A 20926-nucleotide genomic window follows, 5' to 3' on the forward strand; every position below is an offset into this window, starting at 1 on the left:
AGTTAAGGTTTAGCGTATATTTGCCATAAGCTCTGTCTTCTACAGTCAAGGAATCCACAGCTAACTGCACAGATTACAGCACAGCATGCTCTCTGCCTACTGCATAACTATTCTCAACATCTTTACAGTCTTGTAAGCTTCCCTTTTCCAGTATTTTTCTCCTCATTTGCTCTTGAGTTTTCTATGCACACTGACTGTCCCTGTTACTGCGAATCCCATTTGCCTGTTGGTTCCATTCCAGGAGCACTTGTGATACGATGCCAGTTTTATCGCAGCATTTCTAGTGATAAGTGCTCACAGAAAGCAGCAGCAAATGAAAAGAGCACAGGCTGTCATAGAGCATCAGTGATTTTTCAGGAAGATAAAACTAGGAGTTCAAAACTCTTAATGCTAACCAAATACGCCAATACACAATGAAGTTATTACACAAGTCTGCAGTTTTCAATCTCCAAACTGAAGACCACAGCGGGTATGATCCAGGGAGATACAGACCCCAGTTTAGGCCCACCTGCAAGCTTGTTTTCTAATGGAGTCTGAGAAAGGTAGTAGAGAAGGTCATGAACTCACTACTCTAAATTTCACACCCATTAGCAAGCTGCAGAAGTTCATGTTTATGACTGCACTGGAAGATATGTTAGCTACTGAAATCATTTATAAAAAGATAAATGAACAAGTCTGAGAAATGCATCCAATGACACATAATTCTTGGTTTTGTTTTGGTCTTTGTCCTGGACAGTTTTATTTAGCACATAAGACAAGTCTTTAGTATAGCAGGCTCTTAAACTTGGATTGAAAAACCTGCCATCAAAATACTACCATATGACCAAGAGGGAAACATGCACTGGAACTTGTGTTTCAGTACTAAAACCAGACCTTCAAGTGTAAAGTAGAACTATTTCTCTAGTAAGACCAGTTTCAAACATTAAAAATGTCATTTCCTTTTGTTTGCTAGTCTAGATCCAGCAGGAGGTGCTGACCGCTATACAAACAACAATGCCATGACATTTGCTGATTTGACTGTACAAACCAATACTTCATATTGAGTAAACCACACACCCCCCAAAAAATGAACACTAACTTGTATCTAGACCTTTCCCAGAAAAGATGTTATGTTTATGAAGCATCAGAACAGAATCAGAATAGTTTTACTGGTCTAAAAATAAATGTAAGAAGTGTTAATATAAATAATGCAAGTAACACAACACACTGAGAAATACAAATCAATATTTCCAAATGACACAGGAAAAAAAATCCCCAAAAAATCTAAATGAGCACCAGTATAACCCATCTTTCATCCATTGCTGATTCACTTTCCAAACACTATTTACAATTCCCAGCTTCCTATTCATCTGCTAAGAGATACTGCCTCATTGTACAAACTGTAATTGTTTTTAGATCCTTCACTACTATACCATTGCTACATAAAATTTATAGTAACCAAACAATATTTCAACTGTTACTGTTATTCTGTTATTTAAGTAATGCAGCTGGTCAACCAGGAAAGGCTATGTAGTCAAGTAGAAAACGTATCAAGTAACTTGACTGTTTAAGAAAAAAGTAAGTCAGATTTCTAAATTCTGATACCTCTGAACACACGAGTCAATAATCACTAGCAGCTTCATTTAGTAAATACAATTAGTATGTAAGAAATATTCAGGTACATAAAGACTCTTTAGAAAAGGATATACAAATTACTCCTAAATAAAACTCAAGACTCCCCCAGCCTTGTAAACTTAGTGTTCAAAATACCAAAGCAATTTAATCACTTGGAGTAGCCACTTGTCAGATTTTAATGGTCATTAATCCTCAATTAACAAAAAAAAAAAGCTTGCAGTCCAGCAGTGCTTCTAATCTTCAAAGCACTACTCAAACATTAAGAATGAAGTACACTACAAAAAAGAACCATTCTGAAACTATTAAAAACTTCAAAGATACATAATTTAGCTGTAGGAGTATAATGCCAAATTTGAACTTTCACTACATCCTGACATCACCATAGTTAATTTCAAAAGTTTGTATCTCATTACAGAAATACCTATAACATGAACTCTCAGCTAGTATCATAAGTATCATAAGCCTTTGGGGGGTCCTGGGAAGATTCCACTGTAAGGACATGAATATGCCAAGATGCACATTTTTTTTATTTCTCTAAAGAGAAACAACAGTAAATCAAAGCACAAAGATTCATTTATGATTGTGCTCCAGAGAGCTCAAAGTCACCACATTGACAACAGATTTCAATACCTGTGCTGCGTCTTACAGATGTGATATCAAACAAAAGAGAGCTTCTGTTAGCCCACTGGATACGTGATGTAACAAGCTGATTTAGTCTTAAATCAAGTATTTAAATCTTTTTGAATGCTTAACAGTTTTTCCCCACCCAAGAAAGCTTTGTCGGCATAACCACCAGCACCAATTGCCAGCATCTGAGGAGAGAATGGGAAAAGAGTATAAATAACACTGTGTTATGTAGCTGTTTTCAAACCAACCATAACCGACATGGGCATCAAATGTGGAAGGTGCCTCAACGCCCACATCCTCTCAATATTCAACACTGGCAAAACTGTGATCAGTATTTAGCTTGGCAAAAGAGTCTTGAAAGCTATTACTGTTAATAGTGTCTGACATATTTTGAATATATCCATATCACATATGGAGCCTTCTCAAACCATGAACTTTTACATTTAAGCATTACAGTATGAGCAATTTTACTTAAAATCCTAGTACAGACGAAGTTCAAGAGAGAATCGTTAATGTATTTTTGTAAATGGATAGATCTCAACTACCATGACTAACAACAACTCATGTAATTGAGTTTGAATTGTGCTAAAATCAGAGATGCCTAAAATTAAGACATCTACCTGACACACATAAAATGCATATATGGCACCTCTAGAAGAAGAGTTAGTTCACCTGTTTAATAATATCCAAATGAAGACATACCAAATTTTACACTAATTTAGTGGCCTTGCCTGCTTCCCCAGCACACCCTACACCAAAAGCAAATCTACAACCTGCGTTGTACTGAAACTTAACCAATTAGCTACACAGAAATTAAATTTAATTGAACAGTTCTGAAATCCTCAGGTAGAGCATGGAATGGCTTTGTTTTGAAGCAAAGACTTGAAAAAAAAAATAAGAGAAAACTAGAACAAGATACAGTGAAACATGGGCAATGTTAACATTTTTTAATAGTTCCAGATGAGGTTTTTACACACTAAGATAAGTGCTTATCCCACACTCACAAAAGACAAGTTCTGGAAGCTGACCAAGCAAAAACTTGCCTTGAGCTGATTTGTCTCCTGGCTACAGCACCACTTGATAAGATGGTAACAGAGTCTCTCAACTTTCCTGCCAGGAGAAAAGGAACTCAAATTAAAGATACCACTGCAACAGTTAAGAGTAAGAAAACATACGTGTAATACACATAACACTTTCCTCCGGATGATTAAGGAGACAAACATTTACAGACACATGTAAAAAATTTCAATTTACTCAGTACAGTCCACAGAAACATGTTCTAGAAAGCACTGACAGATACAGTGTCAAAAGCTCAAAATCAACAGATTGATACCCTGATCTTTTAGGTGTTGGATATGAAACTTCACAGCACAAGACTGCCACTACATAAAGCCATGCCATGAGATGAACTGAAGATCAGAGGTGCAACTGAATTTTCCACGTCGTACTAATCTCAAGAAATGACAATCTCTACTGAAAAATCAAACCCTGAATGCACTGAAATGCATATTCTAGATCATCTGCAGAGATTTTTTTTAATTTTTCTGGATTCTCTTATTCAACAGTGCTGATTTTTTGACCATTCCTGACATGATCGATGTCTAAACATTTGTTCTTTTCTTCCTCATGCTTAACTTTAGAATAAAAGCTCTTACAACTGTTCTCTCAGGAGAAGTAAAAAAAAAAAATTGTTTTCCATTAAGACCTTCAACATCTTAAAGTAATTGTTTTGACAGGTATCTTCAATCCTAACTATGATTGGTGGCCAAAAAAAAAAGGTATTTTAATCCCCTGACAAGTAATCAGAAAGATATTTAATCTAAACATACTGTACAAAATCGAAGGCCAAAAGGACAAGACTGAGTAGACCTGAAAACCAGGGTAACTTCACAAAAAAAAGTAGTTTCTGAACAGCAAGTTCAGAAATAATGAGTCTTAGCCCTCACTGTTCTGTCTAGCAAGTATAATAGTTATCCTTTGGACAGAAGGCCTCAAACGCCCCACAATGTTTTACCTTTATCTTGACTGGCTAGATCCCTAACACCAGCACTTACAAAGCCTTTGAAAATACAGTTCTTGGAACAGTAAGCTTGCATTTTATGTCACTCAACAGCTAATAAACACCAGATGTTAAAATCTTATTTCTGAACTTGACAGAAATTTGGGGCTTAAGAACAGTAATTATATAGGAGGCATAACAGAATGATGCATGCTATTTCATACCATCTCAATCAGGTGTAAATATCAAAATCTCTTTTTGACATGAGAGTGGAAGTTTCCTGGAGCTGGGCCTGAAGTCAACTATTATGAACACTGCATATTGATCTGAGGTGGTCCTCAAGCAGGGGCTAATACGTATATTTTTTACACAGAAACTATATATCATAGGATTCTGTTGGTTTTGTCTCACGTAGGTCCTCAGTACCACATCACCTTGGAAATCCATGTTAAATTGAATGGAAAATATTCCATCTTGAACCTTAGGGCTTTTTTTTGGGGGGGGGGTGGGGTGGGAGGGGGGCGTCCTGGTTTCGGCTGGAATAATTTTCTTCCTAGTAGCAGACATAGTGCTGTGTTTTGGATTTAGTAGGAGAAGAATGCTGATAACACATTGATGTTATTAGTTGTTGCTGAGTACTGCTTATGCTAGTCAAGGACTTTGCAGCTTCCCATGCTCTGCCAGGTGCACAAGAAGCTGGGAGGGGGCACAGCCAGAATAGTTGATCCAAACTGCCCAAAGGGCTATTCTATACCATATGACATCATGCTCAGTATATAAACTGGGGGGGGGGGGGGGTGGCCGGGGAGCAGCGATCGCTGCTCGGGAGCTGTCTGGGTATCGGTCGGCGGGTGGTGAGCAATTGCATTGTGCATCACTTGCTTTGTATATTATTATCATCATCATCATTATTGTATTATTGTTATTATCATTACTATTTTACTTTATTTCAATTATTAAACTGTTCTTATCTCAACCCAGGAGTGTTTCTCACTCTCACTCCTCCGATTCTGTCCCCCATCCCATCGGGGCAGGGGGAGTGAGCGATCGGCTGCGTGGTGCTGAGTTGCTGGCTGGGGCTGAACCACGGCGGGCGGGGGCAGGAAGCCGGGGGGCAGGGCAGGGCAGGAGGGGGAATGTTACATGCTCCTGTACTGTTTGAATACTTTTGAGCATATGAAAAGCTTTCAAAGCTTTTTGTTCCCCGGGTGACTTATTGCATCAGTTCGTACCATATCACCTGCTTAGTTTGTTCAGATGATTTAACTACAAAAGGGAACATCAGAAACCTTCAAAAAGGAGTGCAGCTCTGCAATACGTATGTTAGGCTGAAGGAAACTACCCAAATCATAACGGATTATTGATTTAACATCAGTATTTTGTCACCTCTACTTGGTTTAGGAACCAGATCACCCTATAATTATAGGAATCTTGATGGTTTTCCATATTACCTCCTGCCTCATAAAGGGCTTATAGCCATCTAACTAAACACTTTCCTGTGGTTTTTTTTTTTTTCCAACAGGACAAAGAAGGTGATAATATACATACATAGCATTAAGCGAGATAGAATATACCTTACGACTTTATCTCAGTAAGCAGCTGGCTCAAAGCACAACTCAAAGTCAGTGACAGGCCAAGAAGCATTTTATCACTCCTTCCTGAACATTAACTAGTTACATGCACTCTGTGGGGCATGGCGGGAAAAGCTGTACCTTGCTTACCCTGAAGCTCACTCTAGAAAAAGCAGATATTCAGTTCATTTTTCACTTTCTGTAACTGTTACACAGATTATGTGTGTCTCGGCAACACGTTCAATGCAAACTGAATGCAAAATTTAAACCACTGCCAGGTAATGCCCTATATAAAATAATTCATAAGTACCTGCTCTTTCAGTTGGTTTGTTGTTTCTCTTTTTAAGAGAAACTACTTTCAAACTGCTGCAGTTCAAGAGCTCTATAGCCTCCCTTCAAGCAAGAGGGAAATTCAGTCTAACAAGAACAGGGCCTTCCTCTACAGCAATAACTGCCTGCCTGCACCTTCCAACAGTCCCAGTCTTCCAGTGAAGGTGGTTGTGCAAGTCCAGGCTCACTGTGGACACTGCCAGGTGATTTACACATACATTGCATTTACTGGAAGCACACCCAGCTGCTGTACACATGGGTTAGTTTCTCATTCATTCCACTACTGGGACACTTCAAAAGCTGTGGGGATTTTTAAAAAAAAAAAAAAAAAAACAAACCACCACCAAACCCATAAAGCCTACTAAAAAAAGCTACTCAAAATTATAAAAATCACTGATTTTTATATAAAACCAGACACAGAACATGAAACAAACCATTAGTTAATACCTAGAACTAAAACTGGCAAATATCTTATGTAAAATACAAAATGAAAAAGATGTTGCTACTGACATAACTGGTAGGTGGAATTCAGCCTGAAAAACAGAAGTCGTACAGACACTAAGCCTGTTTCTGTACAAATACAACGTTAGAAGGGGAGACTGCTGGGTCTTGGTTAGAGGCCTGTTGGCTTTTCGTAGGCTGTGGTTTTCCTCGACTCTGTCAGGAACTTACGTTAATCAGCTGATGTCTTGTAGGCACCATGAAACATCTGTTTAAGTCATTTATTTACTCAGGTCCAAGAGAGCTGCTTGTTCTTGCAAAGGGAAGAAGTTAAACACAAACTCAGTGCTCCAAAGGAAAAAGTCATTAAACAGTGGAGAAAAGTCTATTGAAACATAGAAAAATATCAAATGTTAATCAAGGTATATTTTACCAAACAGACCAATCTCTTCCTGATTTTTGTCGTGCTACATTTTCATTTGTTTTTTTTAAACTGCACAACAGTCCAGGTTAACAATCATCTTCATGGTTGTTAACAAGCCATTAATACACTTTAAATACTGCCTCAACGGAAGTAAAAATGCACCATTGCATTTGTGTATTTAAATTCTCCATTGCCCTGTTCACACACTGGTATAATGTATTCCTCCATAATACAAAGTTTCATAACACATTTCACAGTACATGGATTCATGCTCATTCCCATGGAAACCATCAGGGCCACAGGCACTGCAGAATCACTTCCTTGTAGAAACATTTCTGTAAGGCAGCCCCAGGACTTCAATCGTGCGAGCAGCAGGGCATTAGATGTTATTAGCACACTGTTAGGAGGCAGCGATAGGGCTGCAATAAGATTAACGTCCAAAATTCTGCTAGTTACAAGTGGGACGGAGCATTTCCCCAGGACTACTTAGTGTATTCTTTCTCCTATTTCACGAATCTCACTGAACTCAAATATTTTGAATACATTCAGTACTTTAGGCAATTTTTGTAAATTGCTGAAACAATTTATATTTATTATTTTTAATGAATTCAATACCTAACCATCATTTCAAGAATGAAAGCTGATTAATACACTCCTTTAGAGCACAACATATGGAAATTATATAGAAGCAGTAAAGGCAGGCACAGTTTCAACATTTTCCGCTCAATATACCAGAGCCTTATGCTTATACTTCAACATACAGCCCATACGTATGTTCTGTGTATTAGTGAATCACCATCATTAAAATATTCACAGTACTCATTGAGCTAGTAGTGTATTTGCAAGTAAAAGGTTTTCTCTTCAGCATGAACTTCTAGCAGCGTCCTATAAAAAGATTTAAAGAGCCAAGAGCAGCAGTAGCAAATTTTATTTAACAGCCTATTTTTTAATCAGATTGTGCCAAACTGTTATAATTTTGAAGCTGCAGAAAAACTGCAAGACAGGTACCCTTATCTATTTGACCTTCAAAAATTAGTAAAATAGGGCAGAGCTAGATGGGGAGGAGGGAGTGGGGGCTGATCTGAGACTACTGATCTTTTTCAAAGACCATACCCTGCACAACAAAACTGGAATACATATATTATTTAAGGGTGTGTCTTAAAATCATTACTTCCATATGCATTCAACAGATGCTTCCAAGTAATCAGTAAAATCCCTACTGGACATGACTTCCATGGCATTTTAATAATTTATAACCTTTTGTGCAACAGTTTTTTCCACATTCAAGCACTTACCCTTTCTGGCGAATGCTTGGTTATGTGCTAAGGGGCTGCAACAGAGACAGATCCTCCTAGTAACAGGTAGTACAATCCAGAGAAGAGAGTCTGGACTGAGTCTCAGTTTTCCTGATGACTTGAAGTATAAAATTGAGGGAAAAAACCATGAAAGTCAGTTATTGCTGGTAAGCTTCAGTTTCCCCATCTTTCAAATAGAGATAAAACTTGCCTTTGTATCACCATCTATCTGAACATGGCCATGCAAAAACCACTTCCAGAAGAGCTTAATTTCTAATAATAGCTAAGATAAGGCATTATGGCTTTCAGATTGTTCCCAAAAAGTGATATGATGGCTGCAGTAAATAGCCTATATATCATATAAAGTTTAAAAAGCTTTAAAACAGTTAATTTTTTGCATTGATAATAATGTAATAGTTAATGTAAATAATGTAAAATAACTGAGTCTTAAGTGCTCAAAACTCAGCCCTATGTTAATGAAGAATTTTGTCAATGAGAGTGCTTATTTTCCTCAGGCATATAAAAACCAAATATTGACAAGAAGTGACTTACGGCTCCAACTAAGATCCTAAACACCAAATGGGCACAACACTTGCTCAACACGAATAGGTATGTACATTGCCTTCACACAGATATGGGGCTCCACAGAACGGGAAGGATGCACAGCAAATGGACTGCAAAGCAGGATACAATGTTTCAGCAGAACAAAGGCAGAGACTGACGAGCCTTATATACTCACAGCAACATCCTAACCTTCCTTTTCCAGTAAAGGACCAAATATATATAAAAGAGAATTAGCCTGTTATTGCATGCACACAGCAAAATTCAGGTGCATCTTCAAACTCCAGTAATTAAATAAATAAGCCTCTCTATTAACTTTAAAATTAGATTAAGCCAAAAAAAACCAAAAAAGGGCATAAAATGCTTATCTTAAGTAAGCATCCACATATGAGTCATTCAAGAATATTTCCATGCTTATTCCTAAATAACCTGGTGTATGCATGTTACAAAAGACATTATCAAAGTTAAACCAGTTACATTGTCCTTGTTCTGTACTCTTGATTTTAGACTATTGGATAATCTTACAAAATAATAACAAGAATTCTTATTATACAGGCATGAAATTTTCCAATTTATTATGTTAACAACATATTTACTTTTCCTTAAGATGATACCATTTAATATGCAGCAACATAATGTAACTGCTAAACATTGTTGTTAAAGCAGGTATCACATCTCTGCAATCTTAACAATGCCTGAAAATTTAAAAAAAAAAAAAAATTGAAAGAACAGCATGCTCAGAACTGTACCATCATTGAGAATGTATTTTGAGCAAGTATGTAAATATGGAAAAAAAACCCACAAAGTAATCATACCCAAAAAATGTCTCTGGCAAAGAAAGATTAATAAGAAAAGACTACAGCAACAATAAGTTGAAAATACATTATCTTCTTTCAAAGACTAGAAAAAACAAAAGACTTGTTCCTCCTCTCACAAGGTCTCTCATAAGGTCTGTAAGCTTTATTTGAAAGGTAGAAGAAAAAGTCCTAAGACATAACGTGGCATAAAAGATGTTCATTTTATACATACCACAAAGGGCCTTTCAGTATCTGTACCTGCTGGTTTTCTGCCCGTTAGCCTGCTGCATTTTATATGCTGCCCTCAACTATACCATGCTGCATGTCAGCTGCAAAGGTCTAACTTTGTTACAATAAACTGAAAACCAAAGGAGAACATTTAATAACGCTTCAGTGTGCAAGAGGACATAATGCATTGTCTCAGCAACAAAGCCAGCAATTGTCAGCTCCTCACTCGTAGATACCAGAGTCAAATTTAACACCTAAATAACACACAAAAGTAATGCTTATTACCTCATTTGTTTCTGATGTAATATTTTAATTACTAAAATGTAGTAAATTATTTGAAAGATATTTGGTGGAAATATTCTTTTCCTTGGTATTAACACAGCCAACTAGATATCACAAGAGCACGATTTACTGCTTTCAACAGCTATACAGTTTGATACGCACATAACAGGAACAAAAAATAATGAGAGGTTTAACTGTTAATGACAGTAGTGTAGAGGCCAACACATTATTTCTCCTTGCACACAGCAAAAAAAAAAAGGGTGTCTTGAAATAATATTGTCCCCTTCAAGTCTTGAAGTCTAACACTGCTCAACACATTTCAACCACCTCCACATTTAGATTAACTCCCTTTGTCAGCACACTAGTTTCACGGTATGTAGTGATACCAGATGTTCTAGTTTTAAATGCCTCACTAGAGTATACTTACCAAGACACTTAGTAGATGCTGAGTGCACCAAAGCACTCTTACAAATCATTTAAAGTTTGTGCTCTGTTAGCAAGTATACCTGCTATCCATTGACAAGACACACTGAAATTTTAAACCTCAGACCACCATGATGTGGGTACTTTACCTGTTTCAGGTTAAGAAATCTCAAAGGGGATACTGTCTATATTTAAAAATGAAATCAATAGCAAGAATAAAAAAAAAGTCTCTTCCTTGCTGGAAGAAACCAACTCACAGATCCAGAACTGAAGGAACCCTAGATTAGCAAAACAACAAAAAAAAAAATAAAAACCAACAAAGGGATCTTTTTTATTTTGCTTTAAATAGAAACATGCCGATGTAAAAAGAGACATAAAGAACACAGAGAACAGATAACATTCTTGGTACACTTCATTCAACTCTTTACCACTCTGATTTGTACCACTGCTACTCTCATAGAATCACAGAATCGTTCAGGTTGGAAAGACCTTTAAGATCATCCACAAAAAAAACTCTAGATACTATAGATGACAACACAAACCATTAGGCACACTACATCATCTCCAAACCAGGGATGATATAATGAAGCTTAAAGTAACAATCTTTCATTAAATTAGTCATATCTGACACAAGAGAAATATCTACACTATAGATAGTGTATTTGGTGCAAATACAAATATAGACAAGGCCTACAACTGCTAACCGTCTTCTTGACATATTTATGTTTTAGCCAATGTATGTTTGTATTTAATATAAATAAATTGACAAGGATATCTTAAGGTTTAGCTTAAGTTCTATACAAACTGTAAGAAGTACACCTAAATATATATTCAAAGACTCACAGAATTAAGTAGCTTGAACAAATACTACCTGGCATTAGAAGGTTATTTTGAGTATCAACATGGCCTCTAACCCTCACCTCAAGAGTTTGAAGGCCTGAAGATTCAGGTATGCCTCACCCATTGCTATCCATAAAGGCTTCTGTTGAAAGCTCTAGCAATATTCATTAACTACAGAATGGCATTGTTAGCAGTATTAAGGCTTTCCATCTTAGCAGCTATGAAGATAAGGAAAAGAAACCTATAGTCGTTTTGAGAAACGTATGTAGCTTTTGCTACTTTCTACAATATGTAAAATTTGTGTACAATGGGCATACATGTAAAAAGAATTAATATGCAGTAGTTTAATAAAAAATGAAACATCATTCCCATTAATGAAATAATAAGAGCAATGTGAGTTTTAATGCTTTAGCATGTTGTTTAATCTCCAATTATGTTGTTATGTAAGAGCAATGTATAAGAAAACTTTATTCAGTCAGTCAACACCACATTCTCCCAAAAACATTACTGGATATAAATTTTTTAATGCATACATAAATGCAAGAGGTTAGGATTTTAATAAGAAAAAAAAAGTCGTATATTGGCGCTTAAGGATTTAGTTGGATGAGGAATTATTTTCCCTTACTTTTACTCTCCTTCCTAGAATATCCTCACACAGAGGATTTGCAAAGAATGAAAAAGCTTCCCAGTAACAACATACTTCCTCGAGATTACTCTGAAGGCAAACTTGATTAATAAAAAACTTACTCGGCCTAGCAGCCAGCACACTTGTCTTGCTAAAAGATCCCCATCTCCCAACCCACAGCTATATTATTTTCCCAGAAGAAAGTTTCCATATAGCCATTATCTACATACTAGTGGTCAGACATGACCCACAATCCACCACATGGAGTAACTCTGGTTTTGAGTATTAGTTCAATTTCTATATTACATAAGCTTTCATGCTCATCTAGTAAAAATGTTACTTATCCTACCTGATCTTACGTCTCCGAGTGATACACCAGTTCATCTCTGCTTTTACAGTTTTATATTTTGCCTAATATCACTACTAAAATTGCAAGAACCACAGAAATATGAAGAGGAGGCCCTTGATAAGTGCAATTTTAAACAGCTGAATAGGTTTAGAGGTTTCACTAAAAAAGTGTTCTAGAAAAGTGTCCAAACTCTGATGGAAATTCAGAATCTCTTATTAGGACTACACAGTTTCCTGGTACCTTCAGTAGTAGAAGATTTAAAAACTGGAGAATCTGCATGCTGCTTCCTTATACAAAACCAAACTTTCAGGTAACCCAGGAATAAGCTTACCCAAGAGTACAAGTTTCCAAGGTTAGGCTACATAGCAGTGGGAAACCAGCCTGTAAATGAAAAACAGCCAAAGTCTCACAACACCCTACAGCCATCAACCTGCTACTTCCAGTAAAGCAATGTTATACAGAGCCTAAATAATATCCATACATATTATTACTTTGTTGAAAAGAACAGTAATATTGCAAAAGCAAATGCTGAAGAGTTACCACAAACATGAAACAAGGTTACCCTGCAGACTTCCATTGTAATAATGCAGCAAACGGGAAGATAAGACTTTTTAATGACAACAAACTAACTTGGTTTATTTGCTTCCATGGTCACAGTGCAGTTACTTCAGTACCACAGTTTTGGTACCAGAGTTTTTCTGTCCTCTTTGCCTCATTTACTCACTTTGCTGTGTGAGAGAAAGGAGGCAAATGTACTACAGAGCAAACAGTTGGCACTCATACAGTTAAAGGCTATAATCCAGTGCACGTGTAAAAGAGGTCAAATAAAAATTGCAACAGGAGAACAGTAATTTTGAAGAAAAATAATTTAAGAGATAACAAATAACAGGAAATGCAGTTGATCAGAACCGCTCATTACATTCTCTTCTACAGTTATAATGGTTCTTACTTAAAATTGCAGATGCAAGAAATCCAAGTACCTTTATCATTAATCCAATAAGCACAAAATTAACACAGTATTTCCTTGTCACCCTCTCCCATTTCAAATTTTCCACTGGAAAACAAGTAAATAACAGCATTCCGAAGAAAACAGCAATATTCCACAAGTGGGTTTATACCTGAAACCCTGTACAAGAGAGTAGTGTTTCATGACACAGCCATAACACCAAAAACAGAATTATTTTTTGTTACATTACCTCCATGGTGTAATGCAGATCCCAAAAGAGTATAGGACAAAGAATGAAAAAGAGAAAAGATGTTTGTTAGCTGTAAAGGGGAAAGAAAAAAAACAACCCACGATATACGAAAAACTGAAGCAGTTGTTCATGTGATTCCATGAAAAGGTTATTCTCACTATCTGTATAAATCAACAGTACAGACCCACTAACCACACTCCCAGAAAATATGTGAATTTTAGAGACAGCTACAAAAGTTTTAGGTACGCAATTGCAGTTTGAACTTCAGACTTAAGATCAGTTTTGCAGAAATAAGAAAAATAAATATTTAGAATCATGGAATCATAGAATCATTTAGGGTGGAAAAGACCTTTAAGATCATCCAGTCCAACCACTAACCTGACATTACCAAGTCCACCACTAAACCAATTAAGGGTAGAGTAGCAACCCCACGCCTCCTGGCTTGGTGGCTGGATCATTCATAATGAAAATAAAAACTAGGAATCATTAAGGTTGGAAAGGACCTCTAAGATCATCAGTCCAACCACCAACCCAACACCACCATGCCCATTAAAACATGTCCCAAAGTGCCACGTCTACCCGTTTCCTGAATGCCTCCAAGGATGGTGACTCCACCACCTCTCTGGGCAGCCTGTTCCAATGCTTGACCACCCTTTCTGTGAAGAAATTTTTCTTAATATCCAATCTAAACCTCCCCTGGCGCAGCTTGAGCCCATTTCCTCTCGTCCTATCGCTAGCTGCTTGGGAGAAGAGACCAACACCCACCTCACTACAACCTCCTTTCAGGTAGTTGTAGAGAGCGGTAAGGTCTCCCCTCAGCCTCCTCTTCTCTAGGCTAAACAACCCCAGTTCCCTCAGCCGCTCCTCATAAGGCCTGTGCTCCAGACCCTTCACCAGCTTCGTTTGCCCTTCTCTGAACACGCTCCAGCACCTCAATGTCTTTTTTGTATTGAGGGGCCCAAAACTGGACACAGGATTCCAGGTGTGTCCTCACCAGTGCCGAGTACAGGGGGACAATCACCTCCCTGCTCCTGCTGGCCACACTATTCCTGATACAGGCCAGGATGCTGTTGGCCTTCTTGGCCACCTGGGCACACTGCTGGCTCAGTTTATACACAACTTTACAAATTCAGACCACTCAGACTCGTAAGTGTAGGTACAAGAGTCTTGTAAAAGTTCCAGCAATTTATGGACTTCATTCTGCATTTTGACATCACTAAATGCAATCATTTGGTAACCTAATCTTCTCCCTTGCTTTCTTGCAATAAACAGGAACACACAAGTATCTTTCCTTTTCACAGATTAACACAGAAGGTCACTTGACTACACAGGTAGGCACTCATAAAAGAAAACTGACACATCTATTTAGCTAACCCAAAAATTTCTTTCCATTTAAAGGAATAACTAGTGCTTATGTTCTAAAATCCATCAGCTTACAGTTTGAATTTATTGCACCTTCCTGAAGCAAAGGAATATGTCAGTGAACCAAATCTCATTAATTTCAGAAGCTGAATTAAAAAAAAAATTCAGCCCCCACTAAAGAATTTCTAGAAGTACAACAAACAAGAGTCTATCAACACCTCTTGCAAAAAAAGGAAAACGTAAGCAAGTTATGGCACTGCTTTACATTTATTTCAGACAGCATGTGATAACGATTACCCCTTTGGGGAAGATCCTGAGCGCAACTTTTGAGTTCCTTGCTATGAAGGGTCATATAACTGTGAAACTGAAAATCTAGCAAGCTTTGTGAGCTGTTTCTTCGATGCTTTTAAGTCATGCACAACCTCGTCTAAACTATACCCATGAATTTTGCCAGAAATACATAAGCGTTCAAGCTGTAATATGGTTTTCACACCTGGACCCCACTAGCTACACAAAAAAACAGAAGAGCCTCCAGCAAGTGTAGTAAAAGCTACACATTACAACATTTGTTGTATCTGTTGCTACTTCCCCACTCAGCAGGAAAAAGGGATCGGACAATTTGCCGCACACGAGCAACTGGGAAGAAAGCCTATGTTCTTTCCTTCCATGCATTCCTCACATGCACACACCACAGCTGTGCTACGCTTCCTCGTTCCTATGTGAAGCTTAGAAAAAGCATGTGTTATATATCCTTCCTTTCAATGAAAAAGTGAACAGAGACAAAATTTAATTATCTACAAGAGACTCCTAGATGTCTGGTCACAACCACAACTTTTCCAACCTCTGAATGGCATGCCTGCAATTAAATACAGTTGCAATCAACTGTGAATGCACCTGGTACATCTAGAACTAGCTGCCCTGATCTACCACCAGGCAGGTGAGAGTATGCAGAAGCCCCAGAACTAATAATAAACAAAGTAATTTTTAGTCTTCATATGTCTGAATTCTGTTTAAATTGACATTCTCAAATGGCAAAAGATAATTGTAACCCTGCACTTCTTTTAAAACACAATTACAAAACAGTTTGAGGTGACCACATCAGATACACATGTTCCAACAATATAAGACACTGAGTCAGCAGAATTATTAGTCTAGTTCCTTATAGAAGGAAAACTTGTATGATTTCCATGTTCATGTATGTTCTTCCACCTACACTTCCAAAGTTGCTGGTGATTTTACTAAACTTAAGAAACTAAACTTATTTCTTCAAGAGAGATCTCTTTCTTATGGACTCCATGAAAGTAGATAGCTGAGCAGAGTAAAGAGACTATTTGAAGAATAAGCTCACTCACCTTCTAAAAATGCCTTCAGAAAGCAATAAACACAAGGTAAAAAAGCTTATGGTACTCCAAATGGACAAACAGCTTTAAAAAGGTGTAAGCTCTAATTAGGTCCAAAAGCCTACTGCAAACCAAGCTGCAAAAACTCAGTCATGCTTTTTTTTCCTCCAGTTCTTACCATCATTTGTTTTTCTGTGATTATTGCAGATGGACACTCACTATAAAATTTACAATTACTGTTTCTAAGAATTCCAGAAGGCATTTAAGAGTATTCATAAAGCTCCTTGTAGCTATAATCATCACAAACTTGAATGATCAGGTAAGTGCTAATCTCAAAAAAGCAGAAAACATGAAAAGGCTGCTTACTCACAGCCATACAGAAAGAAAGGAAGAAAAAAAAAAAAAGACAGAAATATCCTATGCATGTGATCACCACTACTATGAACACAATTTTTCTTTGGGCTACTTGAGTGAAAAGAACATGATGGAATCTCTATTCAAATTTGTACAACAGGAAGCAAAGACAACAAAATGTGGTGTATTGCACTCATCTTCTGGTCTTTTTCTCAGGATGGTCAAAAACAAATACAGGAAATCTTACATCTCATCTGAAAGAAAAAGCACATTATAAATGTGAGTTTCTGAAGGGTTATTTTTTACCCTGAGAATTCTAATTTCTTAGAAAGACTACACCACCTACGTTGGAAACTGCTTTCACTATAGGTTTATTCAGTAAGCATAGAATTTTTCTGACACACTGCTACATCAACAAAAGATCGATGTAAAAACTTAAACACATGGGATACTTTGTTTGCTGAACCAGCGCAAGCACTTTACGATGGCATAAACCAGTGACATACCAGGACTTTCCATAATACACAACTAAAACCATGTTATCCCTTACAGTTGTACAAATTCTTATACAGACTACACATCCCTACTCATTAGGGATGAGCTAAACACAGTGATCTGTAGAACAAGCATAGACTGCCACTACTAAACTTTATTACTAAATAAACCCACAGCAGATCACAATGTTGTCTTAAAAGGAGTAACAGAAATCTCATATTTCTGTTCATTGCATAGTCTAAACTACAATACCCATTCAATTCAATAATTCAGAAGAGGACCAGTTCCAAGAGCACCTCAAAGATGCCTTATTTAACAAACCTCCTCAACATCAATGGCTCTGAATCCACACGCAGTCTCTCTTTCTGTATTGTAAAAGCAACTTGACAGAGTCAATTTTCTTTGATATTGCTGTTGTTCCTTGTATTCCTGAGCTGGATGAAGGATACCACCCACTTTTGCTTATCGCACCTTACAAAAGACATTGCTAATTTGAAACTGCCAATATAACTATATACATAGATAATTTATGTCTGCTACAGATCTCTCAAACATGAATCAGAAAACAAAACCGCGTTCAAGCTATCAGAAACAGAATAAAATACTTGGAATCTCATTATCATGCTGATACAGTAGCTAGCCATATGTATCATCTGATGACTGAGACCTCAATTATCTAGCAGAAAAGCTGACAGAAAACGGTACAGACTTGTGTTTTTCCCTTCCTTTCTGTCAAACTGTGAAGATTGGAAATCTACCATTCACATTTAATTTCAGAAGCATTTTATAAAGGAGCATTCGGTACTTCAATCAAGTTATCAAGTGTCATCAACGTCACACAGTTCTCCCTCAATCTCCCTACGTTTTGGTGCTATTATTTTTGCAGAATACTCTGATAGTACTAACATTTTTTAAAGTTACACAGGTTTAGCCCATCTTATTAGTTAGGGTTTCATTGTTAGCTTTTACTCCTGCCATGGCAGTGCTCTTTAATTTACTATTGTGTTACCTGAAACAAAATTGCACTTGATCTAAATCCAAATTACACCATTACATAATAAAATAAGGAACTAATCAGATTAAAATAAGAAAAAAGTTAACTATAGGATGCTCTACTTGTACCAAATTTAAAAAGAGGCCAGAAAGTAGGTATTGCTGCATCATTATGTATTACATTTTAAGGTAACATACTGTCATTTAGAATGACTTCTCTTTATTACTAATATTATTTTCTTTCACTTTACTGTTCCTCTGAAATAACAAGCTTTCTAAAAGTACTTTCAAATTCTCACATATACAGAAGACCGATGCATCTTCTATTTTACATAGGCAGACCCAAAACCAATCTACGTAGCATGTCTTTGCTTTCAAAGCAGTCCCACTTGAAAGGATTACTTATGCCACTGCCAAGAGATGAGGTACCAGTGGAGAAAGAGATTGCTAACTTCCCTGACGCCCACTAAAATTCATCTCCACTTCAGCACATAATCACCCTGGTCATCATCAAGTGACTGATGAAGTCTTGTTACTTTCTGAGAGCACAGATGAGACATTTAAATCGTTAAGATATTAGAAACATTTTAGCAGAATTTCAGTAAGACATTCTGAGGACTTGCAATGGGAGCCGCCACTTTGTTTACAAAGCAAGCAAATTTATGCCAACACTTCTCTTCACCACAGATGTCATGCAGGTTCGTGAACTACACTGTTAGTGTCCTGAGAACGCTTTGTGTAAGAGCCATTGGGAGACATCTTCAGCAGGTGGAAAGATGAAAGCTTTCCACTGTTTTCAGTAAGTTACCTTCCTCTGTACAGACTGCAAGACTGCAAGAGGCACCACTGTGCTGTACCAGAAGAATACACAAGGACAAGGAAAAAAAGAACAAAAAAGCACAAAGCAAAAAGTATTCATAGGTATTTGTTGGACTGCCAGAAGCAGACCATCAGGGCCATTCACAGTCGATTTGAATGAACAGTAGTTCACAAAACAGATTACACAGCTGATAGCGAACAGTTTTGAAACATCTGTTGTATTTCATTAAAGCAGGAACAAAAGAAATCGAATTTAATAGTTGTTAAAGTCCAAAACTGATAAAACAGCTTTTACACACACAGAAATGGAATTAAAGGTGCCAACCTGTGTCCTGCTCTTAACTATTCCCTTTTTCATTGTTCCCTCAAATTTGCTAATAAAAAGCCACACACACCCACCCCAGTGTCCATCTGGCTCTAGGCTGCTTGCAACAGCAGCAGTCTGCTGTCAGCTGCTACGTTTTTAGGACTACATTTCACGACTCATCAGTTTTCACCACCCCTTGAAAATGCTACATGCACCAAAGCCACAGACACACAGACAGTTGAACAGAATACTGCAGAAATACTCTAATTAATTCAAATTTTGTCCTTCATAAGAAGCACTATACAGAAGTAAGTTATTCTTTCTCTTCCCAAACATTTACTACAGTGTGTAACTCCAGGACAATGACTGGGGACTATCACTAATAAATGCCAAGTAGGCTTAAAAGCTTGCCCCAAAATTATGATCTTCTTTCTCATTACCAGTATACTGATTCTCCTTCACACTACAGCTGTACAGTGTTTTGGTGACACTTGGGAAAGATAATGAAGAAGTAACAAAAAAATGCTTCTATCCTTAAGAAGTTTAAGTAATTATTTTTTCCCCACTTTATGTCATTGTGAGTAATATCAATTGTATGAGACATGAACTGACACAAAAATATCCAGCAGCAATCCCAAGAACCAACTTCAGTAGACACTCTTCCGCTTAAGGTCTGCACGGATCGCCTCTATTAGAATAGCTTTATTCTCTGCTAAACTCCTTCAATCCATAGTTTTCTTTTATTTCTTATTAATAAAACGCAGGAGGTGTCAGCAGTCCTAACAGAGAAGGCAAAAAGCACAATGGACGAGGGGAAAACCCACCGTGCTCACCATCACTTACACCTGTGTAGTTTTCAACAGTCTGAGCTATGAAACGTGGAAACAGAAAACCCGGGCACCAGGACAGCGGAGCCGAAGGAAGAAAGGGAATATTTAAAAGCAATTAATTCCTGCCCTGTGCGGGCCTTCACTTCCATAAGGGAGGGAGTCGCTCCCCTCCCCAGGAATGAGCATCCGGGGGGCCTGGCCGCCGGTTAAGAAGCTTGGGAGGAGAATGAAACCGCTCCTGTCCCCCGGGGCGCCACGGCGACCCCGGCCCCGGGACGGACACCGGCCCCAGGCCGCGGCACCACCCACAGACGGGACCAGCCCCGCCGGCGGCCCCACGCGGCCGCGGCCGCCCCACCCGCCCCTCCGCCAGCGGCGGCCCCGGCCCCTCCGCTCACCAGCCCGTCGATCTGCACTTGCTTGACGGCCGAGTCGCCCGTGGCGGCAGCCTTGCCTTTGCCCTTCGAGGCGCCAAAGCCGCTGCCGGCAGCCCCAGAGCCTTCCTTGCGCGACGCCATCTTTCCCCTCGCACCGGCCGGAAAGAGAAAAATGAAACACCGGAAGCGGCGGCGAGGCCGCGGCGGCGCGCAGGGAAACGGCTCCGGGCGGAAACTCGACGGGAGGGAGGCGCATGCGCGGTGCCGCCGCGGCGGCGGTGCGATGGCGGCGGTCCCGCACGGCCCCGGGCGCCCTCCGGGCGCGGCGGACTGGAGCGGAGCGGCCCTCGCTCGGCCTCGCCAGCCGGCACGGCGGTCCCGGGCGTGGGATGCACGCCTGGAGCAGGAGAAACCCTGTGCCTTGTGCAAGGCGCCGGTGGCCATCCC

General features: G+C 38.6%; 1 protein-coding gene across 1 annotated transcript in view; it reads right to left on the bottom strand.

Moving 5' to 3' along the window:
- Nucleotides 1-20626, bottom strand: part of EIF3H (eukaryotic translation initiation factor 3 subunit H) — an 89857-nt gene extending 69231 nt beyond the window's left edge. The window contains exon 1 of the mRNA XM_075705542.1: nt 20501-20626. Within this exon, the coding sequence (XP_075561657.1) occupies nt 20501-20620 (120 nt within the window). The 5' untranslated portion in view covers nt 20621-20626. The remainder of the gene's footprint in view (nt 1-20500) is intronic.
- Nucleotides 20627-20926: the final 300 nt, after the last annotated feature.

This window comes from Pelecanus crispus, chromosome 2 (genome assembly GCF_030463565.1).
Source record: "Pelecanus crispus isolate bPelCri1 chromosome 2, bPelCri1.pri, whole genome shotgun sequence".
Classification (NCBI taxonomy): domain Eukaryota; kingdom Metazoa; phylum Chordata; class Aves; order Pelecaniformes; family Pelecanidae; genus Pelecanus; species Pelecanus crispus.